The sequence below is a fragment of the Brienomyrus brachyistius genome, chromosome 21 (genome assembly GCF_023856365.1).
Source record: "Brienomyrus brachyistius isolate T26 chromosome 21, BBRACH_0.4, whole genome shotgun sequence".
NCBI lineage: Eukaryota > Metazoa > Chordata > Actinopteri > Osteoglossiformes > Mormyridae > Brienomyrus > Brienomyrus brachyistius.
Genome location: NC_064553.1, coordinates 17,525,440 through 17,547,081, shown reverse-complemented (window position 1 = coordinate 17,547,081; position 21,642 = coordinate 17,525,440). Strand labels below are relative to the sequence as shown.

The 21,642-nt window shown below is 47.0% G+C and overlaps 1 protein-coding gene across 3 annotated transcripts in view; it reads left to right on the top strand.

The window, feature by feature from the left end:
- Positions 1-19,024, top strand: part of LOC125716953 (phosphatidylinositol 3-kinase regulatory subunit gamma-like) — a 106,768-nt gene extending 87,744 nt beyond the window's left edge. For 2 of the 3 annotated variants that reach the window (XM_048989832.1, XM_048989831.1), the window contains exons 6-14: positions 10,533-10,635; positions 11,937-12,035; positions 12,156-12,336; positions 12,629-12,754; positions 12,950-13,092; positions 13,449-13,625; positions 13,850-13,924; positions 14,152-14,322; positions 14,779-19,024. In XM_048989832.1, the coding sequence (XP_048845789.1) occupies positions 10,533-10,635; positions 11,937-12,035; positions 12,156-12,336; positions 12,629-12,754; positions 12,950-13,092; positions 13,449-13,625; positions 13,850-13,924; positions 14,152-14,322; positions 14,779-14,977 (1,274 nt within the window). In that variant the 3' untranslated portion in view covers positions 14,978-19,024. Of the gene's footprint in view, positions 1-2,901; positions 3,388-10,532; positions 10,636-11,936; positions 12,036-12,155; positions 12,337-12,628; positions 12,755-12,949; positions 13,093-13,448; positions 13,626-13,849; positions 13,925-14,151; positions 14,323-14,778 lie in introns of those variants that run through there. The other variant, XM_048989833.1, reaches the window with a different exon arrangement.
- Positions 19,025-21,642: the final 2,618 nt, after the last annotated feature.

Sequence of the window (21,642 nt, the reverse complement as noted above, 5' to 3'; positions counted from 1 at the left end):
GTAACAGATTATATGCAGCTGTAATTGTACCATCAGCAATTTGTTGTTCTGCCAGGCACATAAACACATGGATGGAACATGCAATGAACAGCATCACCGGATCGTTGCATCACTTCAAAAATGGTCATTTGCACAGTGCTGTAGTCACATCATTGAAGGTTTACACCTTCACCCCCACCAATGAAGAGCAAAAGTTGGTGTGCGTGCATGGTGGTGATGGTGGGGCGTGTTACTGGGACATTAAGAGAGGCTTTCTCAAATCTTCCCCATTGTCATTGGTTAAGACTTTGGGAGAGACCATGACAGAGGCAGAGGGGGGTCACTGCTGCTCGTGTGGGTGTACAAATAAACTATGCAGCAATGATTGTTGAGCTCGAAAGATCATTGAATTAATGGTAGAGGTCTTCCCACCCCACCCACTCAGTAGTATCACATTCCAAGCCAAAATCCAGTACGTTTACTATAGGTCTATATGTAGCGACAGTGCTGGGAGATTCTGTGAAAAAAAGCTGTTATTTATCACCATCTGGGCTGCGGTGTGGGAAATCGGTCCCCTCCAGATGTCCTGTCAGACGGCCAGTAGCCGGAGCCTCTCTCCACAGCCCGCCGGTGCCAGCCGGCTGGATCGCACGCATGTGTGTTCATATCATGTTTCCAGATCTGACGCTTTCCATTAAACCCTAACGTCGCTGTCAACGTGATGGACTAGGAACACAAGTGATTCAAACCATTCTGGTTCACTTTAGGCTTCCCGGCATCACCAGTTAAAGACTGATATCCACACGGGTTTATCTAATGTTGAATGTAGCTTTTGTGAGGCCTGCACTTCACACACATTAGAAGCTTTTATTTGAACTTTTAAGAATTAGACACTGTTTCGTTGGTAGTTTCCCCTTTTATTAGTTTTCTTGTAGTGTTGTCTGGAACCTGCAAAACAACCTGTTTACACCTACAGTGAAACTTCTAAACATTTGTTAGTCTTGCACAAAAGCACAAACACTCTCAAGGAGTTACTTTTCAATGCCCTCTACTCGAGTTTGCTATTATTGAAATCTCCCAGAAAGTAGTTGCTCTGTTTTTGAAAGTCCAGGCAAGGCGACCCCCGTGCTCATTTTCTCACAATCGGGCATCGATTAGCCTGGCCTTGTAGCCGGGCAGACTACAGTATCTTCTCTCAGCTGCACAAGCCAGGTCCTTGGGGCTGTGTGAGAATATTTGTGAAATGCAACAGCCTCTTTTTATTTTTTTTTTTAGTTGGAACAAATTCTGATATCAGGTGCCTAGTAACAAAGAATGAAATCACAAAGAGAGGCATCTCTCAGGCTTTGATGAGTTCTGTTTGTGTCTCACTTACCATATTATATCTTTTGCAATTTCCATTCTGTCTTTAATTTGAGGATGATGAAGCAAAATTATTTTGAGGTCAATTACTTTCAAGCTTAGCTGAACCGTAAAGGGTGATTTGATTCACACCTGTCATGGCAGAATAAGTGGGGCTGTGAATAACAGAAATGACTAATTCTCCCCGATTTTTATATTTACTGTATAATATATCTCAGGGAATAGTGGTTGTTTGAAATAAGTAAAAAACGAAACACTCCAAAGGGTATGTTGTGTGCTTCTTCTTAATCTCTTGTTCTTTTTTTCCTGCAGTCATGGTTGTAATTGTAATTTACAAAGTAGAATAATATTACCCAGGGCTCCTGCGCAGAATAGGCAAGTTAAGTTGGTTCCTGGTCATTGTTTTGGATCCATCTGTCCGCATGCTGCTTTGCTTCAAACGATTGACAGTGACTGTGCTTGTCACATTTGATGGAGGGTATCTGTGTCCCGGTCCCGCACCATATGGGCGCCTTTCTTCTCACGATAGCTAACTGGATTCTTTGGTTGACAGCCGCCGTGTAAGTTGAGCGGTGAATCTTTTCCTTCTGACAGTTTGGATAGGGCTAGGCAGCAGAACTGGCTTCTACATTAATGACAACATATTTTTTGTGGCCAGACATTATGGTCCGTTGATGTTGAGATTTAGTGAGTCACAAAATAGAAGTGCCTGCTCTTGATTGTTCGGGATACTTGGTGTTTGTGGGGCTACAGGTCCGTTGTCAGCTCGGATGAAGTCATAAATTTAACAAGCACAGAGAGAAGCGTCACTGAAACACCTTTATGTCATTTTTGGAAAGTAACTTGTTGATACTTGAACGGAGACTCAGGGACCGCGCAGAGGGTCCTTGCGAAGTCAAAGCTACGTGACTTCAAACGTATTCAGACAGTGATTATTTAAAACAACAATTGTATATTATGCATTTATCTATGGTATCTGTAAAGTTTTACGAAAGGATGTGAAAATATTGAATTTGTGCACGCATGCTTAGAATTAAAGCTGCCTGGACATTTGTCAAATGACTGAAAGGCAGCGGTGGGGGGGTCTCTCCTGGCGATTCACCTCCCTTTGTCCCTCATAGTAACTATTCCAGCCTATCGCGTTTTGTTTTGCGTGTTGTGCCCTATTGATTGGCCAGGGAACGCTACACGTACGCCAACTCGCTTATGTCTCTCAAAATTGAGAAGATGCTCAGACTTTGGCAACAGAGTTAAAGTAAAGCCCTTCTCCCATTGGCTCCCAAATCCAGGTCCTGCTCGCTGTTAGCCAGCGCGCATTAGCTAGGCACCGGTAGGGACGTACCACTTTAGCCGCAACTTAAGGGGATGAGCATATTTAATCATGAACGGGGTAAGAATAATCATTAAGACCGAACTTCCAAATTATATGTCATTGAAACATAATTAGCACCGTGCACATGTTTAATCTAACCTGACGATTATTATATAAATCATTTTAATTGGAGACAGATATGAAGGAGTCCTGAAATGTTTCAGCCAATGGACTCCCCCGTCGCCGGCGAGCAGGTTGGCTGTTCCGGGATGATGTAAAAATTCTCCTACCAAACCGGGGTGCTCTTTCTTAAAAATGAAGATTACAGTCCCTGCTAGCCCAAGGAAGAGCGGAGTAGATAGTATAACTGGGCTCAACTTGCCTTTCTGTAGGACTGTTCACATTCTGAATGTTCCCCAGCAAGAAAGATCAGTGCTGTGGGGATTTTTCTTTCGCGTATTCATTCTGAAGCAGGATTTCAGGACACTTGACTGTGCACCTCCTACTTAGCGTATGTAGCTGACTACAGTCAGCTTATTATAGTACATTTTATGGTTCCGATGCTTGTTTTATCCTAAGTGCTGTAGAGGAGGTGCGTTTTATTTACTAATACATTAGCTAGACGATGTACAACACAGTCTGGAATACGGAGAAGGACGCCGATGGATGGAGGGAAGTGGTGATGCCATATTCTACAGAATTAATATTTTACATTGAAATGGATCAACCCCCAGGTATCTCTCCTTTCATTCACTGCGGTCACCTACACGGTCCATGAGCCATCTCATGCCGGCTGTGCTATCTTCAAAAAGGCCGATTTTCACACGTATAATCTTTTGATGCCTCTGTGGCGAAATAACCCACAAAAATCACTTTGTTTCGGAGCCCGACAAAGTAATTATGTAATTGTTGCAGCGTAAGTAACGTCTGATTTGTACTGGTCTTCGGGTATAAAATTTGCCCCGATAATGTAAAATGTAACATTTGTAGACGGTACAAAATAAACGCTTAATTGGCTTTTAAGTTCGTTTTCCAATGTAATCGTTTACGTTTATGCATCAACGATAGTTTTTCTTCCTGTGTACAGGTATGTATGCGTGTATAATATATAAATTTAATCACATGCATACGTATATCACGCATGACCAATGCTTTCACTGTTATTTCGTTATTCTACCAGGTTTTGCACGCATTTAAATGTCTAAGACTTTACAGTAATTTCTTATCGTGGATTTATCGTTAACTTATCCGTTGGTCTTGCATTGTTCAGTTTATTACATGGCGAGGGATGAGCTGTTGCGCCGAATGCCGCTTATTTTGCGGGATCAGGTTTCATAGTAGCATTTCTGTAAAAGAAATACTTAGGTCTGAAAGAGGAGAGGCGGTTTGTGTGTAATTATGATCTCCATGCGCGGAAATCTTTCAAGAAAAGATTTCCACCAAATTACTTCATGGGATCCTCGTTGCAGTACTGGAATGGTCTCATTTACAACTTCGTATATTTTCCCTAAATAATCTGGAAAATTGGCTGCGTATGAATAAATGGAATTATACATAAATCGGTTAGGCTCCTTGAAATCGCATTAGTGCAAGTATGTTCTTGTGCAGTTCGTGTTCGTCACCCACATAATCTGTACAGTTTGCCCACCTTGCTCTGTTTTCTTTAAAATCTTTAAATACGATCATCGCGGTGTAGCATACTTAAGACTTTTGGGGTTGTGTTATGTTTGATTACTCATATCACTCAATTACATTCAACTCGGTTGCCCCTGGAGTGGGGGAGGGGCAGGCTTTTAGTAGAAAAATCCAACAAATGCATGTCGAAACCCTGGCATTATACGTAGGAGCAGTTCGGTACATTACGTCTCGTTGTAACTGTCATGTCATGTAGTGATCATCGTCCTCAGATGTGGCGTTTTGCCTTCAGATAGTCACTCGCTGCTTCTTTCTCTGTCATGCCTTTGCTTCACGTCGCAGATGTTATAGATGGAGGCGCTGTTGAATTATATTACTGTTATAAAGCGGTTCGACTTTCTCGCCACTTTTCTGGTGTACATAGACATTTTTCTCCCCAAGTTCATGCTTTTATATACCTGTAGTCGCGGTATCTGTAGTCCGTCTGGCTATCAGGATTTCCTTTTTGTTTTTGTGTTCCGGTAGTTTTCTTGCGACGTGCAGTAATTTGCAAGATCTTTGCTGAACTAGTTTATTGTAGTTTTACTGTGTAGTGCGAGCCGCTCCTTTAAAATGTGTCCGCATTTAATTTTCTTTCGGTCTTCGGTGTTGCTTGCTTATTTCTTTTCTTTTCTTTAAGTTTGCAAATTAAGGTATGGCTTTAGTTTATAAACTTAATTTTATGACGTGATAAGATTTTTGTAAATTCAGAAGAAGAGCATTAATAAAGAAGTCACGAAGTCGTTTCAGTTCTCTGTTGAAATCCGCTGTTCGGTTCAGAACCTTAAGCATAAATCGGACAAGCCAAAACGGATTTAAAAAAATGAAAGTAACTGTCATTGTGCAGATTGTTACATTTCACATTTGTTATACGTGTTGGTCGTAAGGGAATGCGAGGGATCCCAGCGATCAGATTAATACTCGTATCTATAATATGATGTTCATGAATGTTCATATACGCCGCCAAAGCGAGTTTGCCAGAAGTTAACAATAGTACCAGCTCGCTAAGTCCTGCGGTGTTTCAGTAAAAGTAGGAGGTTTAAGGATACTCGCGCTATGGCACCCCTCCTCCATATTTGTGCCCGTTTCTATAGGCTTCCTGTGAGTTGGTGCGGTTTACTCTGGTAGTGTCATTTCTAACCCCCCGGGGGGATTGTGAGAAGGGGGGGGGTGATATGTCTTGCAGATGTTCATTAGAATATTTATTCTTGGATAGAATATTATATGGACGTGTGTTGGGGTCTGTGACTGAGGGAGAGGAGCCTGACAAACGTTTTTATTTTGCGGGGGGGGGGCAGTGCTCTGATTCTCTCTGCCCCTCCGCCAGGGCCCTTCTTCACAGGTGGAGGGATGCCCGTGGGACCAGCTGTCTCCTTGGTCTCCAACGGCAACACATCGCTTCTCATTGCTTTGTGTGGGTTAGGCCCAGTGAGCCAAGACAGAATTGGAAGGGGGGGGGGGTCATCTATAAGGCTACAAATGAGAGTCGCCACTGGGGCCAGTGGCCTGGTGTTACCGTCTGCTCACGCTAATCTGCTCATGCTAATCTGTGCCAGTGTTTGACACCTCCGCAATCCGGAGACCGTTTCACAGCCACATGCTTCTCTCTGCTGCGGCCGCAGAGCTGTACCTGCCCGTCAGACACGTATTCACCAGATGGGGCATTTTTGGATTCATCAGCTTGGGGGGGGAGGTTTGGCGATATCAGGTTCCGTGTGTTAAGAAGGTTAACTTCTGACCCTTCTTGGCCTGATCCCAGAGTATGAGAGATGAAAGCGGAGATGCAGGGAGGGGGTCAGACAGGGCCTTGGGGGGGGCTTTACCTCTTACCTGTGTTGCCAAATCAAAAATCATATCACATCCCCCCCACACACCTCACCTCTTGTAGGTTGGCCCTCTCTTTTTTCGGGAGCCGGGGTGGTGTATGCGTGTATGCGTGTGTGTGTGTGTGTGTGTGTGGGGGGGGGGGGGGGTGTAGCCTGGGTGTGGTTCGAGGCATTACTTTGATTTATATGGAAGTTCACAGGAGCCTGACAGGCATTTTATTAACCTGGTGGAGGTTCTTTTGTTTTCTTTTCAACGCGCCCTTTCCGGGGCGGCCTCTGGCCCGCTCCATCCGATATCACTGACAGACTGCGGTGCCGGTCCGGTTCGCAGCTGAGGCTCAGTGACACAGGCATGCTGAGATGCCCTTTAAATAGTCATTCACCGTTTATTCCCCATTTATTTGTTGTGTTGGGGAATTGGGGGGGGGGAGGGTCTCAGTTTTAATGCTATGAAGTGAAACCCCTTGAGTTGACCTGGAAACCCAGCCAAACCGTGCCATCCCTTCCCAAGTTGGAAACAATGCAGGTAATGGCTACAAGATGGCTTCACAAAGCAGAATCGGCCGTTCCGGCGGTGTGATTTTTTTATTCTGTTCCACTACCTTTGCTATTTCTGTCAGCAGGTGACCCATGTATGGACCCTTGCCCTCCCATTAAATCTTTGTAATGTTATTGCAGGAGGCATCCCAGCTGACAGGTCTGTTGTGTGCCCTGTGTGTGTGTGTGTGTGTGTGTGTGGATTAGGTTTATATTACATTGTGGGTCTATTTTTCAGGTCCTCGCAAAGATCTGTGAATGCAATCGAAAAACTAAAAATACCAGGAGTCTTGTATTTTGTTTGTTTACTTATGGTTAAGGTTACAGCTGGTTAGGGGTAAGGTTGTCATGTTGGGATTAGAGTTTTCCCAATGGAAATGAATGGAGAGTCACCCACAGAGATATAATTACAAACCTGTGTGTGTGTGCGTGTGTGTGTGTGTTCCCTGATGAAGGTGTGAGTGGGTGGAGGTATTCCCTGATGAAGGATGTGTGAGGGTGGAGGTATTCCCTTGTGAAGGTGTGTGAGGGGTGGAGGTATTCCCTGGTGAGGGTGTGTGAGGGTGGAGGTATTCCCTGGTGAGGGTGTGTGAGGGTGGAGGTATTCCCTGGTGAAGGTGTGTGAGGGTGGAGGTATTCCTTGATGAAGGTGGAGGTATTCCCTGATGAGGGTGTGTGAGGGTGGAGGTATTCCCTGATGAAGGTGGAGGTATTCCCTGATGAGGGTGTGTGAGGGTGGAGGTATTCCCTGATGAAGGTGGAGCTATTCCCTGATGAAGGTGGAGCGATTCCCTGATGAGGATGTGTGAGGGTGGAGGTGCTCCCTGATGAAGGTGGATATATTCCCTGGTGAGGGTGGAGGAATTCCCAGATGAGGGTGTGTGAGGGCGGAGGTATTCCCTGATGAAGGTGGAGGTATTCCCAATTCCCTACGTCGCCCAGGCTCCACATCCCGGGTTTTTTCTCTGGGTGGTGGAATCACTCAGGTGCCGTGGTGCTGCCGGCCTGGAATACGCTCCACTACGTTACGGTGCTGCACCTGCGCCTCTGTCCATGCGCCGGGCCGGACGTGAGCCGGGAGGGGCTGCTCAGCTCAGTATGTCCCTTTTCGTGAAACTCGCAGTTCTCCTCCTGGATCGCTGAATGCTGCTTTGTGCCGTGGGTCCACATCACTTACAGCCACATTCACCGTCTTCCTTCGCTTCAAAGCGTGAGAGTTTACAGCTGCATTAACGAGTCTCCAGTGCAGCCTGCTACGGGATATATAATTAATCTTGCAATTATGGTGTCGGCGGGGATAGAGTGGAACGGCATTAATCATTAACTGCCACATGAGGGACCGGCCTTCAGATGTAGTTGGACCGGACAAACGGGTCTTAGTTAAGTGATTTGCGTCAGCCAGAACATTTTTACAGAGGGAAAGGAGCTCCACTTTGGTGACTGGGTGTAGCGGATGTTTTTTTTTTTTTTTAAATTTATGTCATATGAAAATATTTTCCTTCTTTCCAGTTTCCCATCCAGTGAGGTGTAATTGGCTGACGTACCCCAACCCCCCCCCCCCCCCCCTTTTCCACACAAGCTTGGTGAGCTAGTTACACTGGTGAATGTGGCTGGTGTTCGGTCATCAGGACCTGACCTGGTCCAGCCATTGAGGCCTGGAGAGTGGCGGGGGTGTCTTCCTTATGGGATGCAGTGGGGTGGGTTGGTGTGCTAGTAATGACTGCTAACACTCAGCACATGAGCCTCTGGTTAGGTGACAGTGGCAGTGTGACCCGTGACAGTGCTGTGCGGGATGCTAACGTTCAGCACTGCTGTGTCACTGTGCCTCTGGTTAGGTGACAGTGGCAGTGTGACCCGTGACAGTGCTGTGCGGGATGCTAACGCTCAGCACTGCTGTGTCACTGTGCCTCTGGTTAGGTGACAGTGGCAGTGTGACCCGTGACAGTGCTGTGCGGGATGCTAACGTTCAGCACTGCTGTGTCACTGTGCCTCTGGTTAGGTGACAGTGGCAGTGTGACCCGTGACAGTGCTGTGCGGGATGCTAACGCTCAGCACTGCTGTGTCACTGTGCCTCTAGCTGGGTGACAGTGGCAGTGTGACCCGTGACAGTGCTGTGCGGGATGCTAACGTTCAGCACTGCTGTATCACTGTGCCTCTGGCTGGTTGACAGTGGCAGTGTGCCCCATGACAGTGCTTTGCGAGATGCTAACGTTCAGCACTGCTGTATCACTGTGCCTCTGGCTGGGTGACAGTGGCAGTGTAACACGTGACAGTGCTTTGCGGGATGCTAACGTTCAGCACTGCTGTATCACAGTGCCTCTGGCTGGTTGACAGTGGCAGTGTGACACGTGACAGTGCTTTGCGGGATGCTAACGTTCAGCACTGCTGTATCACTGTGCCTCTGGCTGGTTGACAGTGGCAGTGTGCCCCATGACAGTGCTTTGCGAGATGCTAACGTTCAGCACTGCTGTATCACTGTGCCTCTGGCTGGGTGACAGTGGCAGTGTAACACGTGACAGTGCTTTGCGGGATGCTAACGTTCAGCACTGCTGTATCACAGTGCCTCTGGCTGGGTGACAGTGGCAGTGTGACACGTGACAGTGCTTTGCGGGATGCTAACGTTCAGCACTGCTGTATCACTGTGCCTCTGGCTGGGTGACAGTGGCAGTGTGCCCCATGACAGTGCTTTGCGAGATGCTAACGTTCAGCACTGCTGCCTCAGTGCAACGGTGCTTTGCGGCAACCAGGAACTCTGATTCCTTCATTTAGGAGTGTTTGTTCTTGCTTATTTTTGGCCTGTGGGGAATCTTCTTGGCAGATGACCTTTCTGCTCTCGCTGCAGAGAAAGTACCGCTTTAAGGTTGGGGGGGGACACTCAGTGTCTGGACTGGAGAGCGGTTTTTAAAGTTTATCTTGGACAAGTGAACGGATGCATACAGGTTGGGGGGGGGAGCATATCACCTGGGTGTCTTCATCCCCCCTCCACCTCCCAGTCAAGCATGTCCAGCCCCCCGGGTTGTGCCTTTATCTTGCTGCGTGCTCTGTAACGCACCCCAGCCTAACTGTGCCCCTTGACGCTGGTGGGCATCAAGCACCGGCCCCTCAAACCAGTCTGTCAGTGTGCTGCTTCCTGCCTGCCCCCCACTCCCTCCCCCTGCCTCATTTAGTTGAATGGGCCTTTGTGCACCCCAGGAGTCTCTGCTCCCTACATTCCTTCCAGCCCTGGAGTTGGTGAAGGGTACAGTTGGCTGCTGGGTGGGTGGAGGGAGAAGCAGGAGACGGTTAGCGGGCTGCATGACTTGGCAGCTCTGTTCCTCACCGCCCTTCTGCAGCTAGACCCCCCCTGTTCCCAGGAGCACCCAAAGCCACTTCCTGCACCTGCCACTTAGTGACTTGAGCACAAAAAGCAGCCCACTTCCCACTCCTTGGTCCGATTGTACAGCTGCGTAGATGTGAGATCCTTATCTGGATAAAAGTGGGTGTATGTGGCCTGATTAAAACTCACACTCACTTCCCTTATAAGCACATTCTCCAGCCTTAACTGGAAGCGTAAAATCCGTAAAGTAATAAATCTTCATGTGGAATATAACACTCTGAGCGAGAGACCCTTAGTTCATCAGATGGGATCTTGGCATAATTGAATACATGTTTTTTGTGATCTCCAGCAGAGTGTTTCACAGATCCCTGCTTGCCTATGACTCTGCTGTATTTGCTTACTCAGACACAGTGGAAGTCTCTGAGCTTCAGCCCATAGGACAGCAACTTTGAGGGAAGGTTGAGAAGATGGTGGTTGGCGAGATGGCTTGGTGACTCATTCTCTTCTGTCTTTGTTATTCCCACAGCTCTTCCACCCAAGCCAGCCAAGCCCACGGCCCCCAGCAGCATCAAGGAAGCATCCGACTGCTCCCTCCAGGAGGCTGAGTGGTATTGGGGAGACATCTCCAGGTAGGTTGACGTCAACAAGGCTCTTGTCTCTCTCACACCTCCCTGGAGTCAGCACATGAGACAATGGGCACCGTGGTGCTTCATCAATTGTGTTTCAGAAAGTGCCAGATCCTTGCCTCATGATGAATAGCGATGGGATTTTTGGCCATTTGAAGCTTACTCTCTTCTCAAGGGGGTCTGCCCAACTTCTAGATGGTCAGCAGACCTGTCCTTGGACACTCCCTCTTTCTTGTTAGAGCCAGCCAGCCTGAAATTGGTCTAAGGAACATAAGACCTGATGATTTTGTGGCTCCAGTCCCCAGCCTCTTTGCTTCTTTTGAACACACACAAGTCCAGCAGGTTTAGATTAATGGGGTGGGGGAATCAGGGTGGGAGGGGCTAAATCTTCCGAAGCATCAAGCATCCAAGGCTGCTTCCACACGAGCTCGTAAAACCCTGGGCGTCTCACAGATTAAAGCGCTGCTCTGCGAGGCCGCTGCCAACTAAATTTGGAGTCGGGCTTTTCGAAGTCGCTTTCTGGAGATGAAACCATTTTACTGGACCTGCTTGAGTGACAGGTCTACCAGCTAATGGATGGACAGAAGACAACCTTTTACACCGATCCCTCCAGTTCTTTTGTTCTGGTGGTTGCTGTTGGAGAGAGTAATGACTGCATCAGCACTGCTCCCTTTGTACCTGTGGCTACTGAGTAGGCTGGGTGGGGTGGGATGGACCAGCTTGCGTTTCTACCAGATCGGAGTTTCTAAAATACACAGTGACATCAGAATTTCACCAGAGCTGTACCAAGCTTAAGGGTTCAACAGCAATTCCTTCTCCCCTTTGAGATTAGAGCTGACAACCTTATGGCAGAAGTCTGTCTGTCAAAGTGGGAGGAGGCAGCTGGTGGGGGTGGAGGTTAGCAGGACCTCTGGGACTGAGACGTGTTTTGAAAGCATGCCCCCATGATTTTGCGGGGGGAAGGGAGTGTAGAATAGTGTGTTTCTAGTGCTTCAGAGGACAGGGGTTAATGAGCCAAAGTATCTCAAGATGTTTCCCAGATCTGACATCTGCGGCAGACATGGGACAGTGACTTTGCCCACGACTGGAGTGAAACTTGGCTTCGTGTCTCAGAGCACCTTGTACACATACTTTCCAAGGGCTGTGGGCTGTTCATTCTGGTTATTTGATTGTTATTGGAGGACATGCATGAGTGGCAGGAGAACAAGCAAATCAACAGGAGCAGCCAGGGCATTGTCAACACTGTTTTGCGCCTGCCTGGACACTCTTTAGACTTAACCTGTGTGTCCTGCCCTCCCATGCAGAGAGGAGGTCAACGAGAAACTTCGTGACATGCCTGATGGCACATTCCTGGTCCGGGATGCATCCACCAAGATTCAGGGTGATTACACGCTGACCCTGAGGTAATACGGACCTCATCCGCTCTGCAATACCAAGGCATAATTCCATCTTTGGAATTATGGAATTTGATTTGCCAGGTGATTTGGGCCTCCTGTCTCATACCCTCTCCTTGCCCTCTCTAGGAAAGGCGGCAACAACAAACTGATCAGGATCTACCACAGGGAGGGAAAGTACGGCTTCTCTGACCCCCTCACCTTCGACTCCGTGGTGGAGCTCATCCGGCACTACCAGAACGAGTCACTGGCCCAGTACAACACCAAACTGGATGTCAAGCTCACGTACCCCATCTCCCGCTATCAGCAGGTATAGCTCCCACAACCACCACCCAAGACAGACTATTCCACTTAGTTGAAAGGACAGGGAGCCATTTTTTTTCCTGTTTGCCGATATACTGTGCTGCTTATTTACTTCCAAAAGGCTGTTCGTAAAACATTACACACATCAGCATGCCAGTGGGTGTTAGCAGGGAAAATGTCACTCAGAGCCTCTATATTCATACTGCGTGGGTCTGCGTGTGCATGTACATGGGCCATTTTCTGCCCAGATCACCAAAATTCAGCCTAAAAAAAACTGTATCTCACGTATGTGTCTCTAGGACCAGCTGGTGAAGGAAGACAGCATTGAAGCTGTTGGGAAGAAACTCCAAGAATATCACAATTATTATCAGGAAAAGAGCAAGGAGTATGACCGGCTTTATGAAGAGTACAGCAAGACCTCGCAGGTACCCTCCGTTTGCTCAGTATTCCGGCCGTTCATGTCACGTTACACGTCTCCTCTTGGGATCCTAGCAAGTGAAGTTTTCTTAGATTTATTATTGGGTGACATCGAGCTACATCTCCAAGTCTTGACAGGGTCCCAGTATCGCTGCGTACATTTACGCCCAAGCTGACTGATTTCCACCCCGATTGGCACACAGGAGATTCAGATGAAGAGGACCGCCATCGAGGCCTTCAGCGAGACCATCAGTATCTTCGAGGAGCAGTTCCAGAATCAGGAGCACTGCAGCCAGGAGTACATAGAGCGTTTCCACATGGACGGCAGTGACACGGAGATGGAGCGGTAAGTCTAGCCGTGTTCCATCGCTTCCTGGGCTTCATGGGGGCTGAGCCCCTTTTCGGTCTCCTCATGATTCCCCCATGTTCCCGGCCAAAAGCATGTAGTTTGGTCAGTTAGTGACACTAAATTTCTGGTGCATGTGAGTGTCCTTTTGTGCTCTGTCCTCCGTTATCCTCGCGCTTCCTGCAATAGGCTCAAGGCTCTGCTTAAGCAGTTATGAACGATGGGGGGATCGATAGCTATTTGTACTGAAAGGGACAGGGCAAATTTAGCAAAGTCATTTAATAAATTTAGTGCAGTGCTTACATGTGCGAGTCCAAAATTTGGGTGACCCCTCATTCAATGCCCTCGTCCGCCAGGATCCGAATAAACTGTGAGAAGCTCAAGTCCCGTCTGGGGGAGATCCATGACAGCAAGTCCCGGTTGGAGCAGGACCTGAAGAGGCAGGCGCTGGACAACCGTGAGACGGACAAGAAGATAAACAGCCTGAAGCCCGACCTGATCCAGCTGCGCAAGATCCGGGACCAGTACATCCTGTGAGTGACCATGCAAACGGATCCCGCGTTCGGTGTGTCTGTATGAGGAGCCGCTCCCCCATTCCCGCATCCTTGCCGTTACTCCAGGAGGGCGGACTCTGCAGTTTGGGGTCCCATTCAGCTAGTGTCACTCCGAGCTTCTTTCCACACTGCAGGATGACTCCTGTCCTGAGTGTTTTCTGTATCTCTCCCCACCCCCCCCCCCCCACCCCCCCCCAAAATAGCTGGCTCAATCAGAAGGGTGTGCGGCAGAAGCAGATCAACGAGTGGCTTGGATTAAAACATGAAAATACTGACGAGTGAGTACATCATGCCTTCCCTCCCCCTGCCGTAATTGATCGTGATCGTGTTCTTGTTGCTGCACTGAGCTCCCTCCCTGCTTTTGCTGTGCGTCATGCCAGCTGCATCTGTGTGGTTGGTATGGAAACAGGGCCTGGCATCCAGCATTCTGCTACAGCCAGTACAGTCAGCTTTGAACCCTACATTTTCGGCCAGTGTCCCATTCTCACTCTGGCCTGGTCTGCAGCGCCTACTGCGTGGCCGAGGAGGACGAGAACCTACCCCACCATGACGAGAAGAGCTGGTTTGTGGGCCCCCTGAACCGCCAGCAGGCCGAAGAGCTGCTGCTAGGGAAGCCAGATGGAGCCTTTCTCATCCGCGAGAGCAGCAAGCCAGGCTGCTACGCCTGCTCCGTGGTGTGAGTATCTATCTGCTGCCCTGTGAAGGCCTGCACCGTGGTCTATCTGTCTCCCGGGCTGTGCAGGCCTGCTTCGTGGTATGAGTATCACTGTGCAGGCCTGCTTCGTGGTGTGAGTATCTGTCTGCAGCCCTGTGCAGGCCTGCACCATGCTCTATCTGTCTCCTGGGCTGTGCAGGCCTACTTCGTGGTGTGAGTATCTGTCTGCTGGGCTGTGCAGGCCTGCTCTGTGGTGTGCGTCTACGCAGGAGTGGTTTGTGGTGTGAATATCTTTCTATGCAGGCCTGCTTCATGGTGTGAGTGTCTGCGTGCAGGGCTGGTCTGTGGTGTGAGTGTATGTGCAGGCCTGCTCCACGGTGTGAGTATCTGTCTGTGCAGGCCTGCCCTGCGATGCGAGTGTCTGTCCTGTAGTGTCACTGCATACACCCACAGTAACATGCATCCTCCTCCCCACAGGGCGGACAGCGAGGTGAAGCACTGCGTGATCTACAGCACAGCGAGCGGCTACGGCTTCGCCGAGCCCTACAACCTGTACGGCAGCCTGAAGGAGCTGGTGCTGCACTATCAGCGTGCGTCGCTGGTACAGCACAACGACGCCCTCAATGTGCGGCTCACCTTCCCCGTGCACTCGCTGGCGCCCCCGCTGCAGAGATGAAGCCCTGCGCAGGGGGGCAGAAAAGGAAAAATAGAGAAAACAATGCTGCAACCCACGTGTGTCAGCTACCGTGGAGTTATAGAAATATATAAATATATATTTTTACCAGGACAATTTTAGGGCATTTCTTTCAAAACTGCTTGAATTTGCACATGGAAGGTTTCAGCGTCTGTGAATGTGAAGAAGAAGAGGGACCTGAGTTTGGGGACCCCGCTGCCCAGACTTCAGCCGGGACTCTCAAACGCTTTCATTCTCCTCCTTTTTATTTTTTCCTTCCTTCTGCTATTTGTTTGTCTCGATGTATTGCTGTCGGACAGCCACACACATAGAAAATCGTACCGTTTTCATTTAGTTTTCTTCCGCTTCCGCTCGACATGAAAGGTTAATGTAGAATGTGGCCGGTCAGCGGAGGGGGCAGGACATGTGAGAGTAGCAGCCTGTGGGAGCCTCTAGCCAGCCTCAGTGCATCCTCCTGCCTGCATCAGACTGGACTTTGGAAAGTGCATAACCTTTGTTGTTAAGGATGAGTTTATTATTATTATTGTTATTATTATTGTGATTGCTTCTTTCTGAAAGCTTTAGCCAAGCAGAGAAATAATGGGGGGGGGACATCTATCCAGAATTATAGTTGGGGACATCAGTAATTCCAAAAGAAAACTCAAAAGTTGTAAGAGGTAAAATTTTGTCCTGCAGAGGAAAGCGGAGGGTGGTGCTGTGGAGAAGGTGTCCTTCGTTAATCAGCTTCTTCCACGAAGGCACCAGCATCGCCTGGCTGAAGCACTTATTTGGAAATAGCAGCATCTGCAGTCTCACATTCTCCAGAGCGAGTCTCAGAGCGTGAGCCGAACGATGGTTTTGCAGATTTACAGGACTGCAAGAAACAAAAATGGGCAAAATAACCGGGACTGTTACGTACTGTTTGTGTCACTCGACACCTGACAGCATTCGTATAATTCTGCATGAAGGAAGCATGGAGGATAGCAAGAAGGAGGACTTGGTACGTGCGTGTGACACTGGTGACGTGACGCGTTACAAGTGGAACAGAAGCAGAGCGATGCACTAATTAAAGGCACAGAAGAATGGTAACCAGTTAACAGGTGTCTCATTTAAAATTGTTTTTTTAATTGCTTAATTGTCTTTATAGTTGATTATATCCGTTCATGCATTATCAGTTTAACAAAAGCCTTTAGTGCGTATAGGTTTTATGTTAAATTAGATTTATTTTAAGCTGGACAGTATTTTCTAGCAATATTACAGTGCCTTGGAGATTGTTCCGGGCGTCCGCTGAAAAGAAATGAATATTTGAGACAGGAAATCGAACAGTAAACTCTCAGTCTGCTGCACCAGACTGTTGAAATTCTCCACTTTGGTGCTCTGTCCAAAGTTTAAACTTTTTGAAGTTTAAAATGTCACTGGAAGTAAAACTTAATAAAATGAAAAATGCCTCATTGAGGATGAGCTGTATACATTACATTAGTGGTCACATGGGTTATTTCTGATTGGCTAAGGTACCAAGACCGTCATTGGTCTTGTTTATTGCAATTGTCTATACTGCTACAATGTTGATATGAAAGGCCAATGGGACACCCTGCCAAAAGTCATGTGACTCCAGTCTGCCTCTAAAAGCAAGACTGTTTAAAGGATGTTAGCTAATAACAGTGGTGTGGAGAGGGTTCACCTTATTGTTTAGACAATGGCGCTGCTCGGCCTCACTCCAGACGACGTCCCTTGGTGCGGTCTGTTGTCCTGGGATGCTGATGGGGAGATCCCCCCCGAAAGGTCATCCTAAGGGCGAGCGATCGTTGGTTTGAATGTTCCAGCGATGGACTCAGGCCCTGAATAACTGCGGCTGTCCAGCCCCATGTGCACGTCCCTGGTGGCAGTGCTTTTAATTTTAGTCCTTGGTTCTTCCCTTTTCTGGGGGTGCTTTTATTTTGAATTTATATTAACCAGGATCCTTCAAAGGGCCCATGCGTTCTATACTACTTGAACTATTGCATTGCTCACTGTTGAATGTTATTGATACAATAGAAGCTTATATAAAAATGACAGATTCTCATAGCTGACGGTACTTGGGCTGAGGTAACCAGATGGTCTCTGAGGCAAAAAAACCATGTTAATATTTGGATCTTTTGGTGGTGCTTTGGAGGTCCAGATTGGACAGGTGCTGAAGCGCATGCTGCAGCCGTTTTGGGCTGGAAGGTGAGGTTCTCCGCTCAGGCTAAGCCAGCCGATGACTTTCTCATGTTCCTTACCTTTTGTCTTTGGTAATTTTCATGTATTTTTGGCCTTTACGATTTTCACTTGGCTTTTCAGACCAAAGACTTAAGTTGAATCAGTCGTATTTAACACTCTCTATAAAAGTTCTGGATTTCCCCTGAAAATCACAGAAAAGCCACTGTGAAGCTCTATGGTCATTTAACTTTATTACTTTTCCTCTAGATTATTATTATTTTAAAATAGTAAAATTATGGCTTATGTACCTTGGTGGTTAAGGTAATCTGAATATGAATGCAACTGAGATTGTCACAGCATCACAAAGGTGTACCGGGGTTTTTTATGGTAGAAAACATATTTTTCAACAAACCAAAAGGAGCAATTAAAACCAAGGTTTGATTAATGTCTGTGTTTCTCAAGGTTTCCTAGTGCCACTGGTTACCTGGCTACTTAAATAAAATAATAGGTAAATGACAGCCCCACTACTTTTAAAAAGAACAAAAAAAGCCTGCTTCTATTAATATGCATCTATTTGCAGATCTTAGTGAAAATAGCTGAGAGTAATATCACTCTCTCTACAGCTAGGAATTGCCTGTATCAGTAATTTCAGATATGTTGTTTTTTTTTTTTTACAAGAATGTGATTGTCCTCTGCAGGCCAGAAAGCAGTCAGATTCGTTCATTTTGAGGAGCGTTACCCAGGAAACATTTGTCTCTGGATTTCAACATCAGAAGATGGAGTTTTGGAGGGTAACTGGTGTGGGGTTGAGTCAGACGGTGGATTGAGTTAAATAGTATCGATCGGAGGAGGTGAAGGACCAGCCGCGTGGTGCTGAAGTGGTCCTGAGAAGTGTAGCTTTCCTATTAATGTTTTTTTTTTTTTTTTTTTAGTTTTAATTTTTTTCTTATGAAGCTCTGCAAAGTTTTATTTGCAGTGGCCTTAATTACATTAATTATTTTATAAGTTTTTTTTTCCCCAGCCCAGCTTAAAGGGACAGCTGTGTCATTAATCCATTAGTTTCGTTTTCGTACCCGTTTCCCGACATGCATACAGAAATACAGCATGAATCTTTGGAACTCTTGACCTGTTGTTTTGTGTACAAAACAAAAAAAGAAAAAAAAATGAACAAAATTTTGTGTTTTATGGTGTATTCAGATCTGAATTAAATGCTTACAAAACGAGAAAAAGGGTCACTGTTTCCAGCTAAGACACATTAGAGCCATGTACAGCTGTTTAAAAATATATACAAATATATCTTGAAAAAAGTGTAATACTAAGAAAGAGGGCTTGCTTATGTTTACAGACCAATCGATGTCTGCAAGATTATCGTTTCGCTTGCGAAACATCTGTCTACTTACATACTTGTACAACTTCAGAGATCTGTTTCCAGATACGGCTCTGGGGCGGCTCGAGAGACTTGCTCCTCCGCACCAGCATCCCGTCCATACAGGGCGCAGTTTTATAAGTTTTAATGGTCTTAAGATTTATAAGCAATAACCAGGCATTAGCCCAGGCCCTGCAGCTAAACAGGTCGCCCTGCTAATGTGCTTCTGCTCTCAGTCCGAACCCCCCCCCCCCCCCCCCATCCTGCCGTACTTGTACCTTTTTACCTCTTAAGCATCTCATCTCAATCTCCAGTCAAAGACCTCTTTCTCAGTATTAAGTGTCACATTCGCTTCAGGCTTTGTTCGTTTTGTTTGTCTGTCGCAGTACCGTTTGTATTGGTCGTTGAATATCCATTTGTTATTGGACGATTTTTGTGTACGCCATCAAATACACTCCGCGATGCTCATTTCCCGTGCAAAATAAAAGAAAATATTTTGTTCAGCTGCTCCTGGTTTATGTTTTATTTTTCCTGCTCTGTTGTGACTGACGTGCAAACGGTGCCCCATTGCATTTGTTTGTGACACGAGAGATCTGTAAAATGCCCACGGTAATTCCTCTCGCATGTATACAGCATTTTCATGATCTGCGTTCTGCCAAATATTCTCATCGAGCAACCACAGAAACACCAAGTAATGCTCGCTCTGGGGAGAGGTCATGGTCACGTGATGCGCGAGCGAGGATTTTTTTGGGGGGTTTTACTAAATAACGAGGAGGAACTAAATCAGTCAAGGGGAAATTACACAGGTAACAGCTGCTGGACCAAGTTACATATGAGGATCTGGGGCACGTTTACTGGAGAAAAGAAGAGATGTTCACCTGACTCACCATCCTGGAGAGGAAAATCTGGGGCCCCACCCTAAACTTAAACACCTGTTCCTGTTAGCTTCCAGTGACCATTCCTCTCTGACCTCTCTCCACAACAGAACTGCCACTGTCTGGATGTTTTTTTATCCATCACACCATGCTCTGTAAACTCTAGACACTGGTTTGTGATAATCCCAGGAGGATTGATGGAAAGATCCTGGAACCAACAATCGCACCGTTTGATTAAAAAAAAAAACTTAGATCAGAAGTCTGATCTCGGTTAAAACTGAAGCTGTGACTGCTGTATGTATTCAGTTGCAGCCACATAACTGGATGCTTGTGTTGCTCAGTAGGGTGGTAGTCTATATCTGGGCAGTTTAGCAATTCGGCACGTTCAATCATAGCCGTACTTCAGGTCCGCAGCTACGTTCGTCTCCCGCGTTCTGCGTCTTCGTGTTCCAGCCGTGTTTATGTGGTTTTCTTTTCTCTGCTCTGGTTACCTCTTGCAAACCCAGAGACATGTTTTTTAAAAGGGGGGGGGGGGGATTGGTGTCTCTAAATCACCTTTATTGTGTAAGGGCCCTCCTTGTGTTCCCATTAAAATTGTAAAAGGGCATCTCGCTACACACTGAAAAGATAGATGCCCTCAGCTGGATAATGGGAGAAGGTTAGAGGAGATAGAAATTATTCCCTCTTTTTCCTGTTCGAGTGCGAGCCCCATCCAGCTCAGGATGGTGCCTGATATTACATTACGGGTCCCTTAATTCAGGAGACTGGTAGGGAGAGCCGATATTGCATTACAAAGGCTGCCAGCACCAGCTGACGTACTTTACGCATAATCGCAGCCAAAACATCAAACGTAGTGGAAATGGAGAAGCGGGGGGCCTACGGCAGTACGGTCCTCTCTCGCCTGCTTTTGTTTCTTCTTCCCCATGGGTTAGAGTGCAGCACGGCGCACGCGATGGGCCGCCTGTCTCCGTCCCACCTCTCCGGTCCCAACGGCACAGAGCAGAGGCATGTAGTAGAGTTTCTGGGTCCAGCCCTAACCTCCAGCTACTCTACCTGATCTGCCACATTCTGTAAGCCGGCAAATCAAGAGCATGAAAGCGTAGAGTAAATAACAAACGTGAGATCAGCGCCATTGACTCCTCTTCACTTAGCCCAGATGAAGGTCTGATCCTCATCATGAGGGACACCATAGCAAAGCGAAATCCCACACATTTCAGCCATATTTAGGTACCAAAAAGAGAACAGGTCTGGGAAAATGAGGATGTAGGGTCACTCTATTCATTGTTCTCCTTTTGAAAAAAGAACTCGCAAAACTGGTGCAATTTAATGCGATCTTAAACTTGATTTTAGCGCTACGCTTTGTGGCCCCAAGTCCTTCCTTTTTGGAGCCGTGATGTTACACAATTTGCATGGCTCGCTGTGGATGGAGGACATGGGACCGGAGGAAGGAGCAGGGGCCTCGTGGGGCAGCGGAAGGGGACGAGTTTAACCAAGCACTTCTTTTGTTTTCACCACACGGGAAAAAATAATGCCGTCAGTTTGCGGAAAAGGCTGCAGCGACCTGGGCTTCGGAGTCTGGGCTTGTGCCAAGACGAAATAGAATTTTATATTACGGGCAATTATCCGCAGGTGACTGAAAGGGCTCGTCACATGCCTTTGCCACATTCCCCATTGTACAGGAACGAATATAAACCTGCTTCATATATAGATGCTAAATCATTAATTCTCATTGTGCACATGCACATGCTGCGGTATTAATCCATTTCCTTTCTACACCAATGAGATTTGCAGAATGCAAACAGCTTTGAATACAAAGTTCTAAGAACGAGGTCAGTGATGTTAAGGAGGGGCAGCATGTTTAACCACGACTGGCAAATTTCACATGTGGACCCAAGTCTGTACAGCGGGATCCTTACAGAAATAACATGCATTTTTTTCAGGCAGATTAACAGCTATGGGATATAGTCACTTTCCCGAATGATACCCTGCAATCAGGCTACTGGGGGTTCAAGCCAAGTTCCTCTCACAACAAGGGAGTCTGGGAAATATGTAACATTCCTTCTTTTCAGGGTTTCTTTCACATAGCTCATTTACGAATCTTCGGAATGCAAGGATTTACTCCTATTGGCATGCTTACATAGTAAAATTACACAATGTATTTCACTAGTAGGGTACACATTAAGTAATTTACAGAATAACCGTCACTGCTAAGAAAAACACTTTCTGCGCACACTGAATGCCAAATTCAT